Raw genomic sequence first — 25,671 nt, 5'->3', positions numbered from 1 at the left:
GGCATTAACCACATATACAAATGTGACCAGTGAACCTCTCTCTGCTGATGTCGTTGCCCCAACTTGTTTAATATAAGTTAAAGTAATAGTGTGGTAAGTTGTAACATCTGCATTATTGTTACAACTGACCCAGACTGTTGCTGTTACAACTGACCCAGACTCCTATAGCCATGAACTAGCTAACATTACAGCCAACGGCTAAAACATTAGCACTAAAGACCTACACAGAATATATCCCCATAGACATACAAATAACATAATTTAAGTTTGATGAGTTTAACTGCAAAGCAGATAATGCTATTAGAAATTGAAATAAAGTAGAAAAACTTACTTTTTGGCATACAAATTACTTTTTTTCGTGTTAAATTGTCTGTGTTTGACAAAATGTGCTGATTTTTCACATGTGATAGCAGAACTGAATTGGGCATGCACAGGATGAGTCACATCATTTGAAACTTAGCCCTGATTGGAGAAATTGGAAGTGTTACAACTGACCCATGTTACAACTATCCCCGGTCTCCCCTACACAAAGTTGTGTAAACCAACTATAAATAACGAATCTAAACTTATATACATAAAATACAGAAATGAATGAGGTGGAATGAATACTACAAAATGTACATAAGGTGCAGCTGCAGTCTGGCAGTGGGAGCAGTGTGACAGGTCAACTGTTTAGGAGGGAGATGGCGAGGGGAAAGAAACTATTCCTGTGTCGGGTGGTCCTGGTCTGCAGGCTTCTGTACCGTCTGCCAGAGGGCAGCAGATCAAAAAGTCTGTGTCCAGGGTGTGAGGGGTCTGTGATGATTTTCCCTGCCCGTTTCCTGGTTCTTGAGAGGTACAGATCCTGGATGGAGGGCAGGGGCGTGCCGATGATCCTTTCTGCTGCCCGTACAGTCCGCTGCAGTCTGCTCCTGTCCTGTTTAGTGGCTGCTCCATACCAGACTGTGATGGAGGAGCACAGGACAGACTCAATGACCGCAGTGTAGAACTGGATCAGCAGCTCCTGTGGAAGACTGTACTTCCCCAGTTGTCTCAGGAAGTACATCCTCTGCTGGGTCTTTTTGAGGATGGAGTTGATGTTGGTCTCCCACTTCAGGTTCTGGGAGATGGTGGTACCAAGGAACTTGAAGATCTTCACAGTCGACACAGGGCTGTCTGATATGGTGAGGGGGAGCAGAGTTGAGGGATGTCTCCTGAAGTCCACTGTCATCTCTACAGTTTTAAGAGTGTTCAGCTCCAGATTGTGCTGACTGCACCAGCCGCTCAACTTCCTGCAGACTCATCACCATCTTGAATGAGGCCAATGACAGTGGTGTCATCTGCAAACTTCAGGAGTTTAACAGCCGAGTTCTTGGAGGTGCAATCGTTAGTGTAGGGGGAGAACAGTAGTGGCGAGAGGACACATCCATGAGGGGCACCAATACTGAGGGACCGAGTTTCAGAGGTGCTCTCCCCCAGTCTCACTTGTTGCTTTCTATCTGTCAGGTAGCTGGTGACATGCTGAGCTGGGAGAGTTTGGAGGAGAGAAGTTCAGGCACAATGGTGTTAAAAGCCGAACTAAAGTCCACAAACAGGACCCTGGCATACGTTCCCGGGCGGTCAAGGTGTTGCAGGATGTAATGCAGCCCCATGTTCACTGCATCATCCACTGACCTGTTTGCCCGGTAGGCAAACTGCAGAGGGTCCAGCTGGTGGCCTGTAATGTCTTTCAGATGGGCTAACACCAGTCGTTCGAAGGATTTCATGACCACAGACGTCAAGGCGACAGGTCTGTAGTCATTCAGTCCTGTGATGGTGGATTTCTTGGGAACAGGGATGATGGTGGAGCGTTTGAAGCAGGAGGGAACTTCACACAGCTCCAGGGATCTGTTGAAGATGCGAGTAAAGATGGGAGCCAGCTGTTCAGCACAGGTTTTGAGGCAGGAGGGTGAGACGCCGTCTGGTCCGGGGGCTTTCCTGGGCTTCTGTTTCTGGAATAGTCGGCTCACATCCTCAGTGTGTATTCTGAGTTTCAGGGAGGAGGAAAAGGGGGTGAGAGGTTTGGTGGAGTCTAATGTTGATAATTGTTTCAAACGGACGTTAATAGATGTTTTGCTAAGCCTAATAACTTAAATAACAAGCTTGAAATGTACTCGTCCCATTTTCCCCTTTATTGTTTTTTCTCTGTAAATCTTCTAAGAAGAAATCTGAGGCTGCTGTTCTGAGAATGAGCAACCAAAGCTTTTTCTGAATAAATCAATAAAGATCCATTTATGGAAAGCTGTGATGAAGGCAGTTTTGTCTTTAATTATATTCAACAATATAACATATTTGACCACTTTTAAGTGATTTTTCTAACTTTAATACAGTAAAGTTAAGGTTATATACCTAATTTCTAGTAAGTGGCCCAGCCCCTCCTATATTTTTATGTAAGTTTGGACACCCCTGGTGTAAGCAATGCATTTACAAGACACTGCAGCAATCTGCATCAACCAAGACAATAGCAAGGAGATTTTGGGTACAGCATGCTTGATCAGGATTCGTTTTAGAATACAGAGCACTTCATCATCTAAAGCTTGGTTCAGATATGAATTTTTAACTCTTGAGATTCTTGTGACACTCGCCTCACCTTACCCCCAGAGCTGTACCTGGCTGTCCTGAAAGGCCGATCCTCATGAGGATTTTTTAAAAATATGTCACTCAGAAAACATAGAGCTAATGTGACATTATTAAATTGTATACTACAAGCAGCAAAAGTAGGGGTGAAGATGCTCTGTCAAGTCTTTTGGCAGCAGCAACAGCCATCACTTCGTCTGCATAATTGCCACTTGAGGCTGATAAGGGAGGTTTAAATCCTGCTTAGTTAAGCTTTAAAGTGCTGCTTAAGAAGGCCGAGGCTGCGAGCCACAATGCTCAATTTGTAGGCTTTAAATGAGAGCTGCAACTAATTATTTTTGTTAAATTCTCAGTTTGAAGATTAGTTTTCAATTAATCATGTAAATGTTTTTCTTTAAAACATTAGCAAACTGCAAAAATACCCACAGAAAGTTCACACAGCCCTAGGTGATGTCTTCTTATTTCTTTTTTGTCTAAATAAACAATAAAGTATGATAAATAAAATAGCATTCAATAAAATATCAATCACAACAACCCAACAGAGGATCTTGACACTGAGGGATGGTACAAGGCTCAGAATACCTCTGTAAATGCTGAAAATTGGTTTCATACATGAAATTGGTGCCTGAATGCAAAACAATATTTGCATCTGGATTATTTAGTCATATTTATTTTTGAAAACATCAAGAGAGTGCCTCCCATTTGTTCTTTTTCCAATGTGATGTGTTTTGTTTTAATCAAGATATAACATATCTAAATAAGGTAATGAATAAATATTTCTGGTTCAGATCTGGATTGACTCCAAATGTTTGTCACTTGTAAGCAATAGTTAAAGTGGTAATTACTAATTTGGGGGTTCTAAGATCCTGTCTAGCAATGCGGTGTTGGAAAATTACTAGTTTAGAAATAAGTCACAATATATTTTTACAAAATAATGAAAAATGATTGTCCGTTAGATATTTTGTTGAGATTTGCTGTTGCTGGCTCTGAGGTTGACTTCTCTTTGTGGGTTTACATTCTACTGTATGTTAACCTGCTGTAGCTAGCAAGCTAGTACAATGATAAATATAGCAAGTGAGACTAGAGACCATTATCACTGCAGCTTGTCCTACACCAGTACAGCAGACTCCATTGCTGTGAACTTTACTACAGCACTGCTAGCAACACAATTTAGCCTGCCCTTGCTGTCCAGTAATCCCACATAACCTTGGAATAACAGAAATTTGCTTTTCAAAGATGACCAGATAACTACAACACTATGAAAAGATCCAGTGGAAAGAGAAATGGAAACACTTCCTGTAACCTTAAAATTTCTAGTTGGTCAAGTTTTGCTTGTGGAAAAAAAATAACTCTTGTTGGAAAAGAATCTGGTAGAGACGTTTAGATACAATTACAGCCTATTAAACTTGTTTCACCTTGTATTTACCTAAATAAATAGGTAAATACTTGATCTCAGTGGAGCCTTTGATACCATTGAACATAACATTGTGCTTAACAGTCTTACGGTTTTAGCTGGTATCGCTGGCTCTACGTTAGATTGGTTTTCTTACTTATCTGGTAGGATTTTATCTGTTAGAACAAGCAAGTTCGCCTCCAACCCTTTAACCTGTGGGGTTCCACAAGGTTCTGTCTTGGGTTCATTATTATTTTCTTTCTATATGCTTCCTTTATCTGGCATCATTCCTTCTTTGAATGCCATTTTTTATCATTTCTATGGTGAAGACATTCAGCTGTATATGTCTTTTAAGCCTCAGGCGGATAGGTTATCTGCCCTAGCCCACTATTTTCACCCAAGTTAGTAACTGGCTCTCTAGCAATACCTATTGTTACTTCAGAATCAGAATCAGAATCAGAATACTTTATTGATCCCTGGGGGAAATTATTTTTTGTTACAGTGCTCCATTTTAAACCAACATTAAGACAAGACAGACAATACGCTAACTAAGAATAGTACAATATATACATATATATACATACATACATAAGTCACTTATAAATAAATATTTGGAAAAGAAACATGTGTAGTTGTAGCAGCAAACAGTGTGTTAAGTGGATGCGTTGTACAGGGAGATGGCCACAGGCAGGAATGATTTCCTGTGTCGTTCAGTGGTGCTTTTCGGTAATCTCAGTCTCTCACTGAACGAGCTCCTGTGACTGACCAACATGTCATGGAGTGGGTGGGAGGTGTTATCCAACATTGTCTTTATCTTGGACAGCATCCGCCTCTCCGACACCACCTTGAGGGAGTCCAGCTCCATCCCCACAACATTGCTGGCCTTACGGATCAGTTTATTAAGTCTGTTGGCATCTGCGACCCTCAGCCTGCTCCCCCAGCATGCAACAGCATAGAGGATCGCACTGGCCACCACAGACTCATAGAAAATCCTCAGCATTTTCTGGCAGATGTTGAAGGACCTCAGTCGCCTCAAAAAATAGAGACGACTCTGGCCCTTCCTGTAAAGTGCTGTGGTGTTTTTAGCCCAGTCCAGTTTATTGTCAATGTGTACTCCAAGGTATTTATAGTCCTCCACAATGTCAACACTGACCCCCTGGATTGAAACAGGGGTCAAGTGTTTCCTGGTCTTCCTGAAGTCCACGATCAGTTCCTTGGTCTTTGCCACGTTGAGCTGCAGATGATTCTGCTCACACCACGTGACAAAGGAGTCGACCACAGCCCGGTACTCTGTCTCATCATCCCTGCTGATGCATCCAACCACCGCAGAGTCATCAGAAAACTTCTGAAGATGGCAGGTCTCTGTGCAGTGGCTGAAGTCTGTGGTGTAGAGGGTGAAGAGGAAGGGGGAGAGGACAGTCCCCTGTGGTGCCCCTGTGTTGCTAATCACCTTGTCAGACACACACTGTGGGAGACGTACATATTGTGGTCTTCCTGTCAGGTAATCAACAATCCAGGACACCAGAGAAGCATCCACCTGCATCGCTGCTAACTTATCACCCAGGAGGGTCGGCCTGATGGTGTTGAAAGCACTGGAAAAGTCAAAAAACATGACCCTCACAGTGCTCGCCGGCTGGTCCAGATGGGTGTAGACACGATTGAGCAGGTAGATGATGGCGTCCTCTGTTCCGAGACGAGGCTGATAAGCGAACTGAAGGGGATCCAGATGTGGTCTTACTATGGGTCGCAGCTGGTCCAGGATGAGCCTTTCCAGGGTCTTCATGATGTGGGAGGTCAGTGCCACGGGCCTGTAATCCTGGGGGCCACTGGGACGAGGCGTCTTTGGTACAGGGACGAGGCATGATGTCTTCCACATCACCGGGACCCTCTGCAGACTCAGACTCAGCATAAACAGTTTATGAAAGACTCCACACAGCTGGGGGGCACAGGCCTTGAGGACAAGGGGACTCACTCCGTCTGGTCCAGCAGACTTGCCTGAGTGAAGTCTCCTCATTTGCATCTCAACCTGGTATTGAGTGAAGGTGATGGGTGGGGGAGGGGTGTCAGGAATCTCACAGGAGGCAACATGTGAAGAGAGAGGCTGGCACAGTGGTGTGGCTCTGGATTCCAGGCTGACTACAGGTGAGGTTGTGGGGGTGGGAGCAGACACTGTGGTGTCGAATCTATTGAAAAACAGATTCAACTCATTGGCTCTATTCTCACCTCCCTCAGCTCCCCTGCTGTTGGTTGGCCTGAATCCAGTGATGGTCTTCATGCCCCTCCACACCTCTCTCATGCTGTTCTGCTGGAGTTTCCACTCCAGCTTCCTCCTGTAATTGTCCTTAGCCTCTCTGATCTTGTCCTTTAGTAACACCTGGACCTTCCTCACCTCCTCTTTGTTGCCCCCTCTGAAAGCCCTCTTCTTGTTGTTGAGGAGGGCTTTGATGTCCTTAGTCACCCACGGCTTGTTATTTGGGTAACAATGAACAGTCTGAGCTGGAACAATGGAGTCGGTGCAGAAAGTTATGTAGTCTGTGATACACTCAGTAAGCCCATTGATGTCCTCGGCGTGAGGCTCACAGAGTGTTTCCCAGTCGGTCACCTCGAAACAGCCCTGTAGTTCCGCTATTGCCTCCTCTGACCACCTCCTAACAGTCCTGGTGGTCACAGGTTCCCTCCTCACAATTGGCACATAGCGGGGGGTGAGGTGAATCAGGTTATGATCTGACCTACCAAGTGGGGGGAGGGAGGAGGAGCTGTATGCATCCTTGACGTTAGCATACAGTAAGTCTAAAGTTTTCTCTCCCCTGGTGGGACAGTCCACATATTGTTTGAATGTTGGTAGTGTATTGTCCAGTGATACATGGTTGAAGTCACCCGAGATCACAATAAAGGCACTCGGGTGCTGAGTCTGTAGCCGAGCTATGGCAGAGTGGATAGTGTCACATGCAGCTGTGGGGTTAGCAGAGGGGGGAACATAAACAGCCACCAAGATGACGTGAGAGAATTCCCTGGGTAAATAATATGGCCTGAGTCCAACAGCACACAGTTCAGTGTCCGGGCAACAAATCCTTTCTTTGATTGTTATGTTGGCAGGGTTACACCACCGGTTGTTAACTAAAACAGCAAGCCCACCTCCTTTACGCTTACCGCTAGCGATGCTGTCCCTGTCCGCCCGAACAGTGTGGAAGCCTTCCACGGAAGCATTCTCATCGGGAATGACCTGGTGCAGCCATGATTCGGTGAAACACATCAGGCTACACTCTCGGTATTCCCTCTGACTCCGTACCAGTGCTGAGAGCTCGTCGATTTTACTTGCCAACGATCGCACATTTCCCATCACGATAGACGGCAGACACGGTTTAAACCTCCTCCTCGCTTCGAGCCTCCGCTGTCTCACCGTCACCTTTTTTCTTCTCTTCTGTCCTTGACCTCTGCATCCCCGATGTGTTTTCCTCCAAATTTCAGCTGGTACTTCTGCGGGCACTTCTGCGGGCCTGGCCAGCGAGCCGGCCGGCATCAGGGCGATCAGCTGATCTCTGGAGTAAACAGTCCGTGCGTGTAGGAGATGTGCCGCGGTCCCGTTCCATGATAAAAGTAACAGTTCCACGGCCACCAGAAGAACAAAAACTCTCTCAATCCACATGATTGAGTAAGAGATAGAAAACGGAGGAAAATACAAGTCAGAAAAAAAAAAGAATACGTAAGAAAAAAGAGCTAAACTAAGAGAAAAGCAGGAGCGACTGTAACAGGCTGCACGCTGGTTGGCGCATGCGCACTTAAGAAATGGTGTAATATTTGATATTTCTCTGGGTCTCACTTGTGTGTCTTTTATTAAAGGAACATTTCTATATTGTGATATATGGTCTCCTCAACTGAACTGGAAAAAATTACTCATACATTTGTGTCATTGCGTCTAGATTATTGCAGTGCTGTATTTACTGTGTTGGACAAATCGTCTCTTTTACGCCTCTAAGCTATAGAAAATGCTGCAGCCAGACAATTAAAACATTCTAGCAAGTGAGCTCAAATCACTTCTATTTTCTACTTCTACTTGTTATAATTTTCCCCCGATATATTTTAGTTTTAGAATTCTTGTATTAACATACTAAATGGCCAGGCTTTAGCTTCTTACAAAACAGTACTACCACTTTGTTGACTCTGTGGACTCTCCTAAAAAATTATTTAAAACATTTTTTTAAACAGGCTTCCTGGTGAGAATCTTACAGATTTTTGGGGGGCTATTATGGCTTAAGTGTACTTTTCCAGTATAACTGATTCTCATTCTCGAGTGTCAGCTTCTTTTTAACATGTAAACACAGACTGCGCAACGTAGGCTCAAGGCAGTAATGACCTCTGATCTATTGATTCTTATCCTGGAACATGATTTTTCATCTCTCTGGTCTCATGCGTACTGATTTGTGTCCATGTAATTCAGATTTTCTTTTACAGGGCGAGAAAGCTGACATTTGGAGGTCTGAAGGACGGTTTAGTGGTTTATGTGCTGATGGTGTGAAATATATTGAATTACATCAGTTACATATTTGTTACAAATTCCTGTTCATGACTAAGAACACATATAAATAAATTTTTACAAAATTCCAAGTCCGATATGTTCTGGCAGATTTTTCCCTCCCCTGGTGTTATAGATATAGCTTGAAGCCACCTTGCCTGTAGGGCACACTGACTACCAGATGTCAAGTTCAAGGATTTATTCTCAGCTAAAGCTGTTAAGGCCGAGGTGATACCGACAACATGTCAGCCGTGGTAACCTCTCTTTTAACAACCTTTTATCGCCTCCAGAGACGTTAAGACATTTCAGACATGCAACTGATGCCTGCGCTCAGCCTGATTTCTTTGTCTTGTGCAAAACATGCAACACAGTCTGTTGAACACTTCATGATTATTCCTTTTCCACACCACACAGTGTTTATACTGTTTCAGTGTCTCAGCCTTTTAGCATTAACCGGGCCCCCCAGCTGCTCGACAATCAAACCACTGATGCCTTTTCTCTTTTTGTACTCCACATATAATAAGTTCGTCTAGGTCTTTCTCAGCCTCGTGGTTGTGTATTTGTCTGTCTTTGCGCTCAACCAAAATCCTCACACCTTCCCCTTATGTAGCCTGTCGGAGAGCGTTAAGGGCTACAAGAGCAGCGAAACGTAATAACCAGTGAAGCCCTGTGCCCTGTCAGCACGACTCATCCTCCAGAAGGCCTGCACATCAGTCCATAGCAGCCCAGATTAAGTCATGCTCCACAATAAGTCTGACACATGGAGTTGGAGATTATAGCAGCAGACCATTTCCACCATCTACTAATGCAGATCGTCTAAAGCCCGTAGTGGAGTGATCAAACAGCGCACTCTGGTGGTGAAATAAAAAAAAAAAATACTACTTATCTTTTTTTGGTTTGTTTTAATCTGATATTAAAACACATTACAAAGTCAGTATGCAAATACTCTTATCTTTTTAAATTAAATTATTGGAAAAAGCACAAGTCATGAACAGGTTTTTGTTGATGTGAGCTTTAACCAAGAGCTCAAATGAACCCATATCTGCTCCTTAAACTTCAGTTTTGAAAGCTAATAAATAAAATACCACTTGACAAGTGTAAAATACAGGCAAGTCTGACATTGAGTATATTATGTTCTTTTATATCCTCAGTTGAACAATCAGTCCAGTAGCTCACACTATCCAAGATACGGAAAAAAAGCAACAGGTGTTCACAATAAATGAAGAGTGGAGAAGATTTATCAGGCAGCATGAAACTGATGAGAATACAGTATGTGGATAAATGATACCGCTCCAGTAAGGAGTTCAGTCTGTTTCCTCTGAAGTGTTGAGAGCGAGAGCAGGCATCACTGCCAACATCCTCCTATAGTCCCACGAGGATGTCACACAGTGCAAAAACAAAAACAGTTTGCAAAACTACCACGCAAAACAGAGTGCAATTCCTCCTAGCCTCAGGTAACACCAACACTGTTACTGGTAACGAGTCTGATGAACAGAAGGGACTTGCAGACTGCCGCTGCCCAATCTGACTGATCATCAGCACCTTTTCTAAAGCCGTCCATGTTGACTTTACTGTTACAGTGCTTTCTCCTGACCTCAGGTTGTTCGCAGAGGCTTGAAGTAAAATTATAGTTCATAAAGACATGATCCCATTTGTATACTTTTGGCCATTATTTTCCTTATTATTAGACCCCCAGGGACCATCAGTCCATCAGCAGAAAATTGAATAAATATATTTATAATTCAGGTCATTTTCAAGTAAAACATCCAAGTATTCTCTTATCTTATCTGTCAGGATTTGAAATATTTAACTTTTCTTTTTACTGAGGAAAAACAATGTTTGATGGATATTTTACTGTGCCTGTCTGGTTAATCGGGAAAAAAGAGACATGAAGACATTGTGTGAAACAGTTTGATGTGAACTGGACTGATGGTGTGGAACAGCTCATAAACAAAACATGTGCACCGATTTAAGATCAAAGTATGTGCTGTCCCAAACTCTATGTAGACATTGTAATCAAAGTAAAAGCGGGGATTTCGCACAGCATTTGCTTCACTTCAACATCATCTAACACATGCAGGCGTCATGTTTTGCTGTGTGTGTTAAGCTTCTAAATACATTTATCTTTAACTTCATAATTATCACATCAAAAATTTGTGGATTTTAAAGCGTACAAGTTTCTTTGAAGTCACAGTCCCAGTGTTCCCAGATTTCAGTAGCAGTTACTTTGGTGAGTACAGGGTTAAAATAAAAAAAAGAACAGAAATAATGGCCAAAACTATAAATTTTAGAGCCAAGTCATTATATGCTCGAACCTTCAACTGGAAAACAAACATAAGCATTTCATATATTGCAGATCCCTCTTTGCTTCAATAAAAATGAACAAGCTTAGCGGAGCATGTACAAAGACACAAAAAAGGAAAAATGGCTACCCTAAAGCTTGGTTTTAGTCCAAGGCAATTTGTGGATTTGGAAATCCTGTGTATTTACAGTTTGTCGAGTCCGTGATGGCTCAGTCCATGAGTTCATACCTGCTGTGCTGGATAAAGATGGTTGTGTCTTATTTGACCTTGTTTTCTTCCTGAGTGTTTTCTCCTATCACCACTATCTGTACGTGCGACAGGTGTCCGCTAGCATCCAGTTGCACCTCCTGAACCCTTTCAGTGTGTGCCTCCTGCAGCTGGTGCTGAGTCTCCTCCTCCGTCTCTGCCGACATGGTCATCTCCACCCCACTCTGGACCACCATGGTGGCCCCTTCTCTGCCTGACTCCCCGGTCAGCTGGAGCTCCATCACTCCCACTGCCTGCTCCACAGGAGTTGGATTGATCTCAATGACCGTGTGTTCCTGGCTGCCCTCCACTTCCCCCTGCATCACCTCCTGTTGCACTAGCATGGTGCCGTCTACCACTTGGCCTTCTATGGGCACCACCTCTGCACCGCTGGCCTGCTGGCTTAGCTGCACCAGCTCCATGGGGCTCATTACTGTGCCCAGTTGGCTGGAGTCCTGCAAAGCGGTGGTGCCAACCAGTGTCAAACCTGAGGACGGATGCAGGGTGATGGTTTCTGTCTTACCATCTCCAGCCACCATGTAGCGGGTGAAGACCTGCGAGCCGGCAGGGAGTAATGTGACTGTGTTGGAGGACTGGGACAGCGAGGCAATAGGTAGGCCTGCCACGGTGAATGGCTGCCCCACTGAGGACAGCGAGATGGGTGAAAGAACGGTGAACTGCTGAGGCTGCAGAGTGGCTTGCTGGTTTATAGGGGTGGTCAGGAGGGTGGTGGTGGAGGCAGGTCTCTGGAGTCGAGGCCGCTTGGTCGGGCGTTTAGTGGAAGTTTTGTTTTTGGCAGGCTGGGGGCAGGTGAGAAGAGCTCGTACTTGCTGCTGCTTCTTCTGTTCTTCCAGCTGCACCTCCAGGTCTGCAGAGACATGACAGGACTGACAGTGAGGGCTGAGTCAACCACAAGAATGCATTCATTTTCAGCCGGGCAGATTTTTACAAGATTACAACGTGCACGTTCTTATATTGATCTCTAATATCAATATTCGTCAGACAGGCTAGGCATGTATAATCCAGCAAATGTCAAATCTAATTTCACAACATAAACCCTAACTCAATAAAAACGTCATTCTTAATTTTAAGTATTCAAAAACAGTTTTGAGTAACATGATAGATGTGAGTGAAATAAAAATATATTCACACGGAAATTTTGACTGTTATGAGTCAAAAGTCATGAACTATCTGTTAGGATTCTGAATTGATTTACGACGTTACGCACCAGAGCTGTTATTTGTTAACTTTGACTGGCAACAGAAAGTATTTAGTGTAAACTTTGTCACATTGGGTGACACAGTGGTGTAGTGGTAACACTGTTGCCTCACAGCATGAAGGTACTGGGTTCTAATCCACCAGCTAGTCGCGGACTTTCTGTGTGGATGTTCCCTCCATGTCTGCTGGGACTTTGGCTTCCTCACACAGTCCAAAGAGAACATATGGAGTTGGGTTACCTGGTGATTCTAAAGTGACTAATATTAACCAGATATCCAAACCTCTTATGTGTTCTCTGGATCCTTTATACAAACTGTGTCTGCGTCTTTCTGCATTCACGTAATTATTTTTTTTCCTTATTTTCTATGTAGCCAGTTAACTCTCCATCAGTGTTCAGCATAAAAGCAAAGCTTCCATTTGCTTCCCTCTGGGTTCAAGGAGCGCCAACCGAGACCATCACTGTCTTGGTTCAGGCAAATGATAAATCTAATTTAATTTCTATACAGCGATGATCCTACCTTGTTTGTAAAAAAAATAAAATAATAAAAAATACTAAAACAAATACCCCTAAATTCTCCGTAAACTTGGTCCATAATTGACAAATAAAAAATGACTTGGAGGGAGGTTGGACACAGAGGTAAATAAATAAAAAAATAAGAACCCAAAAATGATATCCAGTCATGGAGGAAGCAAGACTGTACACCATCTGGGAAAATGATCTTGACTGTTATTACCTCGGATGGGAGCAGTGGGAGTCATCACTCTTTTTCATTATCAATATAGTCAGACTCAAAGCACAGCTGCTGTCACTGATCTGTATCACTGCTCATTTTATCAGAAAAATGTGTAAAGAGAACAGTTATAGTGTGACTGTGGCTGCATTTTATTTTTTAAAATGATATAGTGATAATAATGATGATCTGCAGCACACAACCTTTTAATTATTGCTGGGTAATGGTGTAGTGCAGCGGTCTCCAACCTTTTTTGGGCCACGGACCGGTTTATGCCCGACAATATTTTCACGGACCGGCCTTTAAGGTGTCGCGGATAAATACAACAAAATAAAACTAGTACCGGTACTGAAAAATAGAAGAGTTGTTCATAACACACGTGAAAAGACCCAGGAAAACCGAGTTAACGATAAAAAGGATAACAAAATAACGCTGAAAACCGATAAAAACCCTGAAAACTATACATTTCACACCTGAGCATCAACTCTCGCGGCCCGGCACCAAACGACTCACGGACCGGTACCGGTCCGAGGCCCGGGGGTTGGGGACTGCTGGTGTAGTGCATTTGGGAGCAAAAGCCTCACAATCAGGAACTGAAAGATTGCAAATTAGAACAACTGTCTGAAGAATTTTGCTTAATCAAAGAGTGGAACTCAAGATGGACTGAAACCAAATTTTGATTCTCTATTTTTGTCTTTTTCTTTTAAACCTCATGTCTCTCACCAATAACAAACAAAAGTAACTTGTTTTCCCACATATATGTAACAATAAAGCCATTGACTTTTGGCTTTTTGCCTTTTTGAGGAGTAGACAGGAAAAATGGGGAGCGTGCGCATGGGGAGACATGCAGCAAGGGGCTGCAGGTTGGACTCAAACCCAAGCTGCTAGATTTGATGCATGAAACATGCCTAAACAACTATTTACTATGATTGGCATTATCTTGACCTTCAATAGCACTGTCAGGAGCCTTGGAGTCATCTTTGATTGGGTTTTTCTTTAACTGACACATTAAACAGACATCTAGGATTACCTTCACTTATCTCTGCACTATGACAACATCCTGACTCAGAGGGATGCTAGTTCATGCATTTGTTACATAGAGGTTGGACTAGTGTAACTACTGATTATCAGGGTGCTCTAAAAGGTCCCTGAAAAGGCTACAATTCATCCAGGACACCAGCACAAGATTTCCTAGGATCCGCTAAGCATGTCTTCTATAAGCTATTCAGGGTCACTCTCTGTGCTCTCTTTTTTTTTGCCTTCTTCCTCTCCTCAATCCCCATCAGCAGAAGGCTGCCCCTCCTTTCCTGTTAAAAGAGAAATCTTCCTTCCCACTCTTGCAAAAGTGCTTGCTAACTGAGACTCACATGATTACTGCAGTTTAATTCAATTTCCCTTTACTTTATTACGTAAAGCCATGATTGTTTTTAACAATTGGCTCTATAAAAATGATTTAAATAAAATTCGTATGAATTTAGCGGCTCTATGTGGCAGCTCCTGAAGTAGAGCCTTGTTTGTGTTCTGTACTCACTGGTGAGCATGCTGAGCACCTGCTCCTGACTGGGATCCGTCTGCTGCTTTCTCCTCTCCACAATCTTCTTGACCACATCGAGCAGATCGAAGACCTGGGCGAGGTTACTGAGCACGGCCACCTCTACCAGACAGGAATCTGGGATCAGTGCAGCAAGCAATCAAAAAAAATTACTTGGTCAGTCAGAAAGGAGGAACAGATTCAGCTGTTTGCACAGTAAATCAGTGTGGTATTACTCTAAAAGAAGCTTTTCTAAAAAGCTTTCTGCTGTTGGACAGTCATTTTCAGTTTCCAACAGCAGCTGAATTTGCTCTTTCTTTCCATGCATTTCTTATTCACATAGGTCAGAGTGTGTCCCACACAACGCCTCTGTTTTGGCGATGCAGTTTCCCAGTGCATGTTGGCGTCGTTCTGCACCTGTGTCCTGTAGGCTGGCCGGATCCATGCGCTGCTGCACGCTGTTTAACAGCTCCACAAGCTCCGTGTTGATGTTGGTCACCACTTCACCCAACAAACCCACATCTGCAATGCCCTTCCAAAAGTTCAGTGTGTCCTCTGCGGACAAACAGACAACACAGAGCAATCTTACTCACACACAGTGTTACATATATCCATGCTGTTGGAGATGATTTCCATCTCCGTGCTGTTATTATACTCTTAATCTGTGTTTGGATGTGTGCTCAGTGTTACCAGAGATCTCAGCTGATCCCTTTTTGTCTGCAGACTCCGATGAACTTGAGCTCCAGTCCAACTTCCCGCTCAGGACCTTTGCTCGGTCTTCTGCAGCTGCCCCACCATTACCCAGGATCACCTGACCTGTAACTTGTACAAGACAACAGACATGACTGAGGAGAAGAATTTTAAATGCAATTCTGGATTTAAGAGGGAGCCAAACTTCAGTGTCACATTCCCCCACCACACTTCTTTATCTTTAGTGATCTTTTTTTTGTTGTTGTTAATTTTACCTTATATCCTGCTGGGAAGCTTTCATCATGTCTCACAGTTAATTAGCAGTTTTCTGTATCATATCATTTCTCTGTGTGGGCTGAATAATTATCACCTAAAGCATTAAATGATATGCAGTGTATTAAACACCCAGCAGTAGTTTGCAGGAAATTATAAAAACTTAGAAGATCAAGCCAAACTAAATAAGCAATTTGTCTGCAGACAGACAGATTTTCTTTTTTTAATTATTCTTTCATTCAGCTGCGCTGTCACTGTAAAACATGTCAGTGTTGGATGAAAGCAGGTGAAAATATTGCTTTTCTTCACCACTAAGCTTGTTGAACAGGTGGTTTGATAATACTGCTGTTGGCTCTGTAGCCATGAAGGTAACAGCAATGAGCCCCGTTGCTATCAACTCTAGAAGGACGCTATCGTTTTCTCCAGCTGGGTTCAATGTCTCGATTTTGTGCTGTTTGTGTCAGACAGAGAGGAGAGGCTGCGCTGTAAATTACACCACTAATGACAATGTCATCTTCACTGTTGTTGTGTTATCAGATTTTTGTTTAGAAAAGCAGAAGCAGCTTTTGTTGACTCTTATAATAGTTTACATGAGCACAGGTGCACCTAAACACAGTGTGCAGTTTGCACACATTTATTTTCAGTCTAGAGAAACGCTTGTATTGTGGAGAGCTCCACCACCAGCATCATCCTCCTGCTTTGTTTTCCATGACACTAAAAAACCTCCACATTCTTTCAGCAAGCTCATATGTTTCTTTTCTGTAAAAACGCAGACCGCATAAAGGACTTTTAAATAAGGGTTTAGAAGTAAACTTGTAACTGTGCCTAGTAGAAACAGTCAGTGGCCCTTATGTTAAACCTCTCTCTTGACTGAAAAACACAACAAATATAACAAAATACTCAGTTATGGACTATAACATCACTGCTGTTTAAATGAGCAAATCTGGACTCACTGCACCTTCTAGTCAGTTCAATTCAAATGTATTTATACAGCATGAAATCACAACAACAGTTGCCTCAAGGCGCTTTATATTGTAAGGCACAATAATACACTATATTCAGATTTTTACCTTGAGAGGATGTAGGTGTGGTAAGTCCGGTGCCATCAGGAGGGAAGCGTGTGTTGTTTATTAAAAGGTCAAACTTGGTGCTGCGACATGTGTTAGTGCACAGAGTGCTGTGCTGGTAGAAGTCCAGCTGACCGGAATCCATCATTTTTCTGGAGAACAGAAATGAGGAAATATATAAAAAAGGGGAAAACATGTTTGTTTGACCAGAGATGCTATCATCGTTGTCAAAAACATTTGCATCTTTTAGAAGTGAAGATCCAGTGCAGTGCCTTTCTTTCAGTACACTTATTCTGTTTGGAACTAATAACCACAGGAGCAACTGTGTAAAGTGCAACAACTAAGTCGTGTCTGAGAGTTGCCCACACAGATATCCTGGAGAGAATATTAGAAGAGGTTTACATAAAATGTGCAACAGACTTAAGCAGTGCGTCTGCAATACATGCAATATCTGTATGCATTTAAATCAAGTTTTGCTTACAGCAGTCCTTTCCATACTGGCAGGGCAAAATCCACAGTTGGTGTTCTGTGCAAACCTGTATTCTAGAGTTACTGTGCAGCTGACAGAAGCTTTAGAAGGTGCATGTTTTAAAGCTGCTGCTTTTTAGTGTGACAGTCTCTCTGTCTTTGTGTATCTCTCAAAAGTATTTCCTGGTTGAACGACAACAGTTCAAAAAAAAAAAAAAAAAAAAAGGGAGTTTTATGCCCACTGCTTTAAGACACTTCATAAAATGTGTCCCAACTATTTTATCTCATGCCAAGAACATGAGACAAGAACATGAGACAAGAACATGAGACAAGAACATGAAAAATGTTGGTCTTGGTTTAAGTGTGTGCATATTCCTGCATTTATTTCCACTTTCTTATTTTAACACTGCTGCAGGGCTATTCCACATGTTAATTTAATGCTGTGTTTTAGTGCTGATTGTTGCCAGTTTTGCTGGACTGCATTATTTCACTGATCTACAGCCAAAACAGTTGTAAAACAACAAGCACTGCGAGAGCACAACCCTCTACCAAGGCAGCTCACTCTCTGTATTTACTTAATATAATGAAATCTTATTTTGGTATTATTTCGAATGTGTAGCTTTCATTTCATTGTTTAGTAAATTTATTTAAATGTTCAATAAAAAAACCCAAATAAAAAAAAAAAGGTTTTGATCACAAGTTTATCCCCCCCCCCAAAAAAGCCAAACAAAACAAAACAATACTCAACAAGGAATATTATACACATGTTTTATATTTCAGTGGTTATCTAACCTGTTACTGTAATGTTATAATAAAATAATGTGTTTTATATCATATATTTATATTTCCTATATACATACATCTTGTCAGTACACACAGTGGCAGTAAGAATGAGTTTAAATAGCTCTATGTAGTGTAACTAACACTTTTACCTTCAGATTAACATTTTGCTCTTGAACCAGAGGCGAAAGGTCAAATGTAAAATCATATTTTAAATCCTTATAAATGACATATTTACTGTCATATACACTTCAGCGTCTGGCACGTGTTACTTTAGCCTAAGCTGTTGTTGTGATGAAGGTAGAAACATTTATCTGGATTGTTTCTGCTCTCCTCCGGTACATGAGGAAAAATATCTTCACTCCTAAATGTTTAAGACGTTCTTCAGAGTTAGCCTTCTCACATGCAGCAAATAATGTACAGCTTTAGCTTTGGACATCTGCCATTTCTGGAACCAAGGTTGAGACAAATAGTTCGTTTGGATCAGAAAACAACAGGTCCCCTGAAATGTGTACAGGGCTTAAAGTAAGGGTAATTTCTTTATGGATGTCTATTTTGGGATTATTTTTAGTAAACAATTTATTATTAACTATATTATAGAAGCTATATTACTTCTCAAACACTTCAAACCTAGAAAAAAAAAAAAGAATGTGTTGGCTCACAGCTTTCTTGCTTTTGAGACTTAGGATCACCCAGTGCTACTACCTTCTGGCTCTGACTGCCTGCAGTGCGTCCACATGACAGGAGATGCTGTGCCATTGCCAGTAACCATATAAGAGTCACTGGTCAGAAGGAGACACTGTTGCATCTATGTAAAGCTGCAGTTTTTTTTTTTTGGATAGTCAAAATCCTCTGCTTCTCCTGTGCTTTTAATTAGAGGCGCATATACAGATGTTCTACCCAGTAAAGAGAATCTTAACCCTGCACATTGTTGGTGACAGACTAGTAACCTTTAGACTGCAAGAGAGATTGAAAATAGCTGTGACACAATTCATCAATTTGAAATAGAAAACTCAATGTGAAAAAACCCCACTTTGCTCATTCTTTCACTGCTAGAAACCAACAACTAATTTTATCCAAGTCCAGACACAAATGTCAAAGGCATGAAAATGATTCAATATCTGTCAAACTGAGTTGATCACTACACAAGATGTAAAGCATAGATGAAATATTGTTGTCAAATGATGTCAAATAAATCCAAGAAACTGAAAAGTGTGTATAATAACGCAAACTGTATTATTTGCAGTGCAGTCTTCCAAAAGCCATGTGATCACTGAAGCAATATACGGCTAAGTCACAGCACACACAGAGGGTTTTTTACATTAATAAAATAAGTCTACTTTACTCATCCAAACGGTAGTGTATCCCTGAAACTAAATAATTATCCATGAATTTATCTGCAAGACACAATGATCACAGTCAGGTTTTCCACTACAGGCAACATACATTTCATTGTAATACTGATTAGCGCAGCTTAAACGTGATATAGAAAAATCGATTTCGACCAGTCAAAGAGACAGGAAGGCCCGTGGTTTATCATTATCATCTCACTCACACTCAGAAGTGAGGCAACAGTGGCTTGTTAGTTTCCTGTCACAGAGCCACAGAAGAACATTTGAATATTTATTCTAGATGGATGAGTCACATCTCAGCTCATTACCATGTGGTGCAGCGCAACCAACCAGCACTTGCTCATCTAAGGGCCATAGAATGTCAGTGTTCTGTCTCAAAAATAAATCCCCTCACCTCAGCATGACTCCCCCCATCCTGATGGCTCTCTTCCAGTCTTTCAGAGTAGCTTTTCCAGAAATGTGCACAAACTGCTTGGGACTGATCAACTGGTCTTCATACTAGTGGAGAGATTGCCAGTTTAGTAAATATGTTCAATAAGTGCAATGATGAAACAACAGAAATAACTAAAAGCAACACATTACAGTATCATATGTCTTGTCTTTGGCCTTTAATATGAAAATGTAATAGATATGCTGTGGTTCTAGAATCATGGTAGACTTCTAACCATGAGCAATTGTAGCAGCTAGAATAGCGAAATATTTTTTTACTGTGTTATATCAGGAGAAAAAAATATAAAATATGCATAAGTTTTCTCAACTTTAAATAATAATTTTCATGTGATGTACTGAATTCTGTTTTTTCAGTGCTACACTTCCTATTTAATGGAAGTGTATGCTCGATGCTCACAAGACAACAAAGAATTTCATGTGGATCAGAAGATTGAATGGACTTAGTAGTTCATTACAAATACAGTCTGACCTATGTAATTCAACTCATAACACTGCGATCAAAAAATGAGCATTGTTGTGAAAGCATGAACGAGAACATTTATCTCATAACTGCTCGGTCGTTTCATCCATGTCTGCTTGGAGCATGGTTATTTGAAACCTGCTACTTGCAGTGAGAAGAAATGAACTGGATGACTCTGTAGATATAGTGGGACACTTGTCAGTGCTACATGTTTATTTCCTGCTCAGAGTCTATTGAATGACCTAGTTGTCACGTTGCTATATTTGGCAATGTTTTAATGACTTGTCATTTTACTCCATGTGAGCCAAAAGAAAAAAAGGGATACTAACCTTCACACATTTCACATTGATTCCTGGGCACACAAACTTTTTCACTAGCAACACAGCTTTACAGTCACCACACGTTATAGGGCAGCCAATTTCAACGTCGTCTCCCTCAGTTTGCTCTACAGGGAATAAATGTATGCAACATTTACCAACAAGCTTTATGTAATGCAATCTGCAAAACTCATGGATCGTTACATCCCTCAAGTTGTCTGAATCATTGTGACAACTAGGGCTGGGACATATCATACCGTTCACGGTAACACCGGTATAATGTTGGGCAACGATAAGAAAATGAAATATCGCAATAGAATATGGGTAAAACGCGCATGTGCAGTGATTTTGTTTTCATACGCACATGGAGGAAAAAGCAGAATGAGGAGGGCGAAAGCGGATCGTTGAAGGAAATGAACCAGAATTTGTTTGTAAAAATGCTGCAACTTCAGTGGTGTGGAACAGGTTTAGCTTTCGTCCGTCAGATACACAACAAAGCACTATTTTTGGTACAGCATGCTAGCGGGCCGTCGTTATTACCGTGTTTGTTGGAAAATACGGTACACTTGAAATCAATCCTTTGATTTTTCTGAAAATCGACAGTTCCCCTTATAATCCCGTGTGCCTTATGTATGAATTCTGGTTGTTTACCGACCTCGAAACGATTTTATGTCGTACACGGCGCTCGAAAATCTGTCAAATGTTTTAGTACGACTTTGCTAAGCTACGAAGCCGCACCGCTTGATGGATTGTCGGAGCATTACAGCTATTGTAGGCAGGCGCCTCGCGGAGTGATACGTACTGTGCTTCAACATAATATTACCGTATTGTGTGTGTATAACCTCTTTTTAAGTGTTGTGGATATTATACATGGTTATGCTGAGGATATGTCGGCCAGTTTCCACTGGAAATGTCTTTTGGTTAAACTGTCAGCAAGGAATTTGCACTGTTACGTCTTTATATAACTTTAATGCACATAAAAACAGCTGCTTGTTTATGTGAAAATACAGTGATGTTTTTTTTTTTGCACTAATAAAGTTGTGGAGTTGTAAAGTATTTTGTCTAGTGTCAATTATATCGTCAGTTATATCGTTATCGCAAATTTTCAAATGTATATTGTGATAAATATTTTTGGTCACATCTCCCTGCTCTAGTGACAACCACTTACCTGAATGAGATTCAACAGCCATGACAGCCGCATCTGTTTCAGCAGACTCGTCTCTGAAAGGATAGATAGTTGGGACATTTTCTCCTGGTACAGCAGAGTAAGCATGGGAAATGACTGACCATCTGGAATCTCTGTAGCTCTGATTGTGGTGTTATACAACTTTGAAGTGAATTGTAGTTTCTCAGTACATACCCAGTGGTGATTGGCTGGAGCTGGAGGATGACCTGAGTCTTATTAGGGTCATCGGGGTCACCTTCACCACTGTCGTCCTTTACCATCACCACTTCCCCCATAGGTACAGTGACCTCATCAGTGGTCGCCATCACACTCATTGAAGTAGACTAGAGGGAGGGGGCCACTTCTGTGCAACAGCTACCTAGGGGTTTGTTCATCTGAAAAGCCATAAATATATTAAAAAGAAAGGCAGATGATGGTTATAAAAGGCTGTACATTTTTCTGATTGTTTGCATTTCAGTTCAAACTGAAATTAAGAAAAAAATGCTTCACCTACAAATAGCTGAATATCTGAGCCCTTAACTCATCTTTAAAAGCCCACCATAGGTATTATTAGTTAACTTCTGCTAGCTAACATTGGGTGAGCTAACTGACTTGTATAACATTATAAGAAAGAGACATGACACTCCAAAAATACTAAGATGCAATTTATAGCAGAATTCCAAAAAAAGCTCAAAGAGGGTGGGAGCAAAATAACCTCAAGGGGATAAAATATTTTAAAGCTTTTTTTGAGCTAAAGTCAGAAAACTTTGATAACCCATCTTGAAGTATCTCTAGGCATCCCAAGATGACTGATGAGTTAGCGAACTTTGTCCTCAAAGGACAAAGAAAAAGCCTGAATATTTAGTGAGCCTCTGCACTGATTACATTCAATTCATTGAGGCGTTCCAGCTGAGATAAGAATGTAAGTGCACACGTGCCTACAAATAAAGACTAGTTATGTGACATTTATTGGCATCAGCTGGATTTACTCAGATTTAGTCAGCTGTATTGGCTAAAACAGCAGAAGTTGTACCTGAAGATTTGGACTACCTTTATTTATTTTGACAGGAACTGTGGGGCCTTCATTGTTCTTTCCATAAAACTTTACCACTGTGCTTGGAGAACAGGAAACGCCTGATGAAGTTTGACCCAACTAAAAAGATTTTCTTAGTTACTACAATCGACTTCTTTACTGTGGCTGACTACTGTGTAAGGCCAGATCCTAATAAGCTTTTGTCAGTCATCACTTTCAGCTGTGTTTTTGTATTGTAGTGGCTTAGATAAAAGAAATCCTGGTAAGTTTCAAATATTTATTAGAGATGGACTGATCCGATATTACGTATCGGTCCGATACTGACCTAAATTACTGGATCGGATATCGGAGAGAAATAAAAAATGTAATCCGATCCACTCAAAAGCACCTCACAAAACCTGCGACATAGCGTAACCCAGCTCATAACCTTAGCACGTCGGAGGAGTATGCGTTGTGATAGAGCGGCTATGGCATGCGAGACCTGTCGGTGGTCTGGCTGAGGATTTGGAGCCTCGCTACCAAACCGGAATTTAATCTCCGAGAAAGTTATCCCAGATGAGTAAAGCATGTGTGTAAGTTCATCTCTGAATGTTTGTGAAGCATTCCCAGCGAATGCTGGGAGCGACTGCCTCTCATTCTCTCCCTCTCCTGCTGCTACTTCAATCATGAAACTGATCAATGATCAGCTGATCGGCTTTTCTGTCGCGAGTCCGTCTCTCTTGTTAGTGTATCGCCCACTTTGCGCCACAAAGACAAGCTGTTGTTAGAATTTATTTAATATTACTTTCTACACCAGGATCCTTTTCTACGTAGCTGACGGCTGGTAACTGTGCAGGGGCGGATCTAGCAAAGTTTTGCCAGGGGGGCCAGGTAGGGCATTAACAGGGAAAAGGAGGGCACAAAGACATACTTTTCTTTCTTATTGTCATGTCTAGCTTTTAATAAATAATTATCTGAATCTTACAACCAAAGTTTTCATCTGATGTAAAATGTATAGAAATCCATTATTAACTATAAAGTCAAATTTATAACCTACTAAGCTATAGTACTTTTTCCTTTGGGAAGGTACCATCTGTGCAGTCTGCAATTCTGCTGAAGGAGGATGTTGAATCTATTTAATTATTATAGAAAAATTATTGATTTCTGTGCGTTTTCTTTTACATGTGCATTAAATTAGAGTTGATTATATCAATTAAGCATTATAGGGCAGAGGGTGGGGGGTGGTTCCCTATTTTTTTTTTCCTTTTTTGTTCGGAGTTGGCAACCTTATTAGTTAGGTTGCTTAATATTTCCACTAAGTACTCTTTAAAATACCAGAATAGGGAGGATGGTGTGGGTTTAAGTTTATTAGATTGATCAGTATTGCTGATTTATGACATATTTGGGGTACAGTGTATTTTTTGCATACAGGTATAACAGAATAGCTTTAGTTTTGTTTTGTTTTTTTAAACTTGAGTATGAACTTATACAAAATGCAACAAGATATTTAAAAAAAACATTTTATTGATTATAAAATATGCTATATCGGATTTATATCGGGATCGCAGATATCCAAATTTAGGGTATAGTATCGGACATAAAAAAAAGTGGTATCGTGCCATCTCTAATATTTCTGCAGCTATATACAAGCTGATTAAAAAATAAACAACAAAAACAACCTAACACTATTTGTTTCACCCTGTATATATTATCCAGACAATTGTAGCCTGCTTCAAAATCTGACAATTGTGCCCCAAGGAATACTCATAAGATGAGTAATGTGAAATTTTCAAATCCTGTTATTATTATTATTAATAACTCTTTGTTTAAATGTAAATATTTGATGCAATTTAAAAACTAAATTACACAAAACTACTCGTTTCCTTTTACTTCATTGTTAGTGACTTCTTAGAGACCACTTCTTGAAGGAGAGCTCCTGGCTTCATGGCCCACTCTTTGCGAAACTCTGCTATTGACATTAGTTGAACTCATGTTACTTTAAATTGGATTGGAAAAATATCTGCCAAGATTAAAATATAAATCTTATTTCAATGTTGAGGTGCTGTTTCCAAGTAAGGTGAGCTTAGCTAATTCAAACCAAAGAATGCCGCGTTTTGTAAATGGCCTGACTGGTCCACTTGTTTGAGACTAATATTAACTGGATTAATATAAGTCATTTTTACGTAACGGTTTGCTAGTGTGCACGTAAGGGTTACACGCGAGATTATATAGGCTAGTAAATTTTCAGAAGCTGTGTTTTGCCGAAATGTGAAACCACGATAGCCAGAAAAGCAAGCTTTTATTTTTTTAAACGGATACATTTTCTTAGTAGAATACAGCAAGAGTGGGTTTTTCCCACGCGCATTAGGCATTAGAAACCGCAGTTTTACGTGTTTTGGGGGCTACTAACCAACAAGTGGCTACAAAACCATTCGCAGCTCAATTAAAACTACACCTTTACGTTTTGCTGCAGATAAATTACTTTTACTAAGTTGGCTTGGTTATCGCTACCGCTGTAGCCAGCTGACTACTTTTCGCTGTCGGAGCTCCTCAGACCAGGCTCGACGGTAGCCATTACGGCTAACACAAGGGCGTAACTTGATGTGTGGGAATCCAAACAATAGCGTGAACTCCACTGCCCGAGACGGGAAAAGCTTTGCATTTACAGTGTGACGGCTACGTGCCGCTTGTCTATGAACCGTACGTCCCTTCGTAACTCTGCATTTTAACTCTCCGCTCCCCCTCAAAATGACGTCTCCCTGTGCGGCGGCACGTACAGCAAACAACGGCACGGCGACGGCGTTGCCCCTCCATTCAGTTCGAGCCTGGCTGACTGAACCCCCTCCGCAATGTACCCAAACCACCCCGCTAAAACTACAGCTTGTGTGGCGAGAGCGGTCGCTATTTTACAGTTGTGTATATTTAAAAACACACAGTAAAAAAAATAGCTCGTTCTTACCGTTTTAAGAAGCCAAACGCATCCCTAGATAGAGGAGAGCTGCGGAGCATGCGCACTCAGTAGCTATAGTTCGACTTCCTGCTGAACAGCGCTCGCCCTGTTTTCACTCTCGTGTAAACCCTGTGTAAACCGCAGGTTTTTAACCACC

The 25,671-nt window shown here is 41.5% G+C and overlaps 1 protein-coding gene across 2 annotated transcripts; it reads right to left on the bottom strand.

The window, feature by feature from the left end:
* Nucleotides 1-9,721: 9,721 nt before the first annotated feature.
* On the bottom strand, nt 9,722-25,606 carry gmeb1 (glucocorticoid modulatory element binding protein 1). 2 transcript variants are annotated; one of them, XM_085446078.1, is made up of 10 exons: nt 25,524-25,606; nt 21,748-21,947; nt 21,556-21,608; nt 20,400-20,515; nt 19,555-19,658; nt 16,564-16,712; nt 15,221-15,352; nt 14,948-15,085; nt 14,531-14,668; nt 9,722-11,918 (listed from the first exon to the last, which is right to left on the bottom strand). In XM_085446078.1, exons 2-10 carry the CDS (start codon nt 21,885-21,887, stop codon nt 11,062-11,064), a joined length of 1,827 nt encoding a protein of 608 aa, XP_085302204.1. In that variant the 5' UTR covers nt 21,888-21,947; nt 25,524-25,606; the 3' UTR covers nt 9,722-11,061. The 2 variants fall into 2 exon arrangements, with proteins under 2 accessions (XP_085302204.1, XP_085302205.1); XM_085446079.1 differs by having other exon boundaries at nt 15,221-15,346.
* Between the last annotated feature and the right edge of the window lie 65 nt (nt 25,607-25,671).

Source organism: Copadichromis virginalis, linkage group LG22 (assembly GCF_057382275.1).
Source record: "Copadichromis virginalis isolate Kocher_CV1m ecotype Utaka linkage group LG22, C_Virginalis_male_GT1.1, whole genome shotgun sequence".
NCBI lineage: Eukaryota > Metazoa > Chordata > Actinopteri > Cichliformes > Cichlidae > Copadichromis > Copadichromis virginalis.
The sequence above is the reverse complement of the archived record's forward strand: the minus strand, read 5'-3'. Positions and strand labels throughout refer to the sequence as shown.

Coding starts and splice junctions, on each gene's coding strand:
- gmeb1 (XM_085446078.1), bottom strand. CDS start 21,887: ATGAGTGTGATGGCGACCACTGATGAGGTCACTGTACCTATGGGGGAA. Junction 20,516..21,555: donor GGCTGTTGAATCTCATTCAG/GTAAGTGGTTGT, acceptor TATTCCCTGTAG/AGCAAACTGAGGGAGACGAC. Junction 15,086..15,220: donor GGGATCAGCTGAGATCTCTG/GTAACACTGAGC, acceptor GTTTGTCCGCAG/AGGACACACTGAACTTTTGG.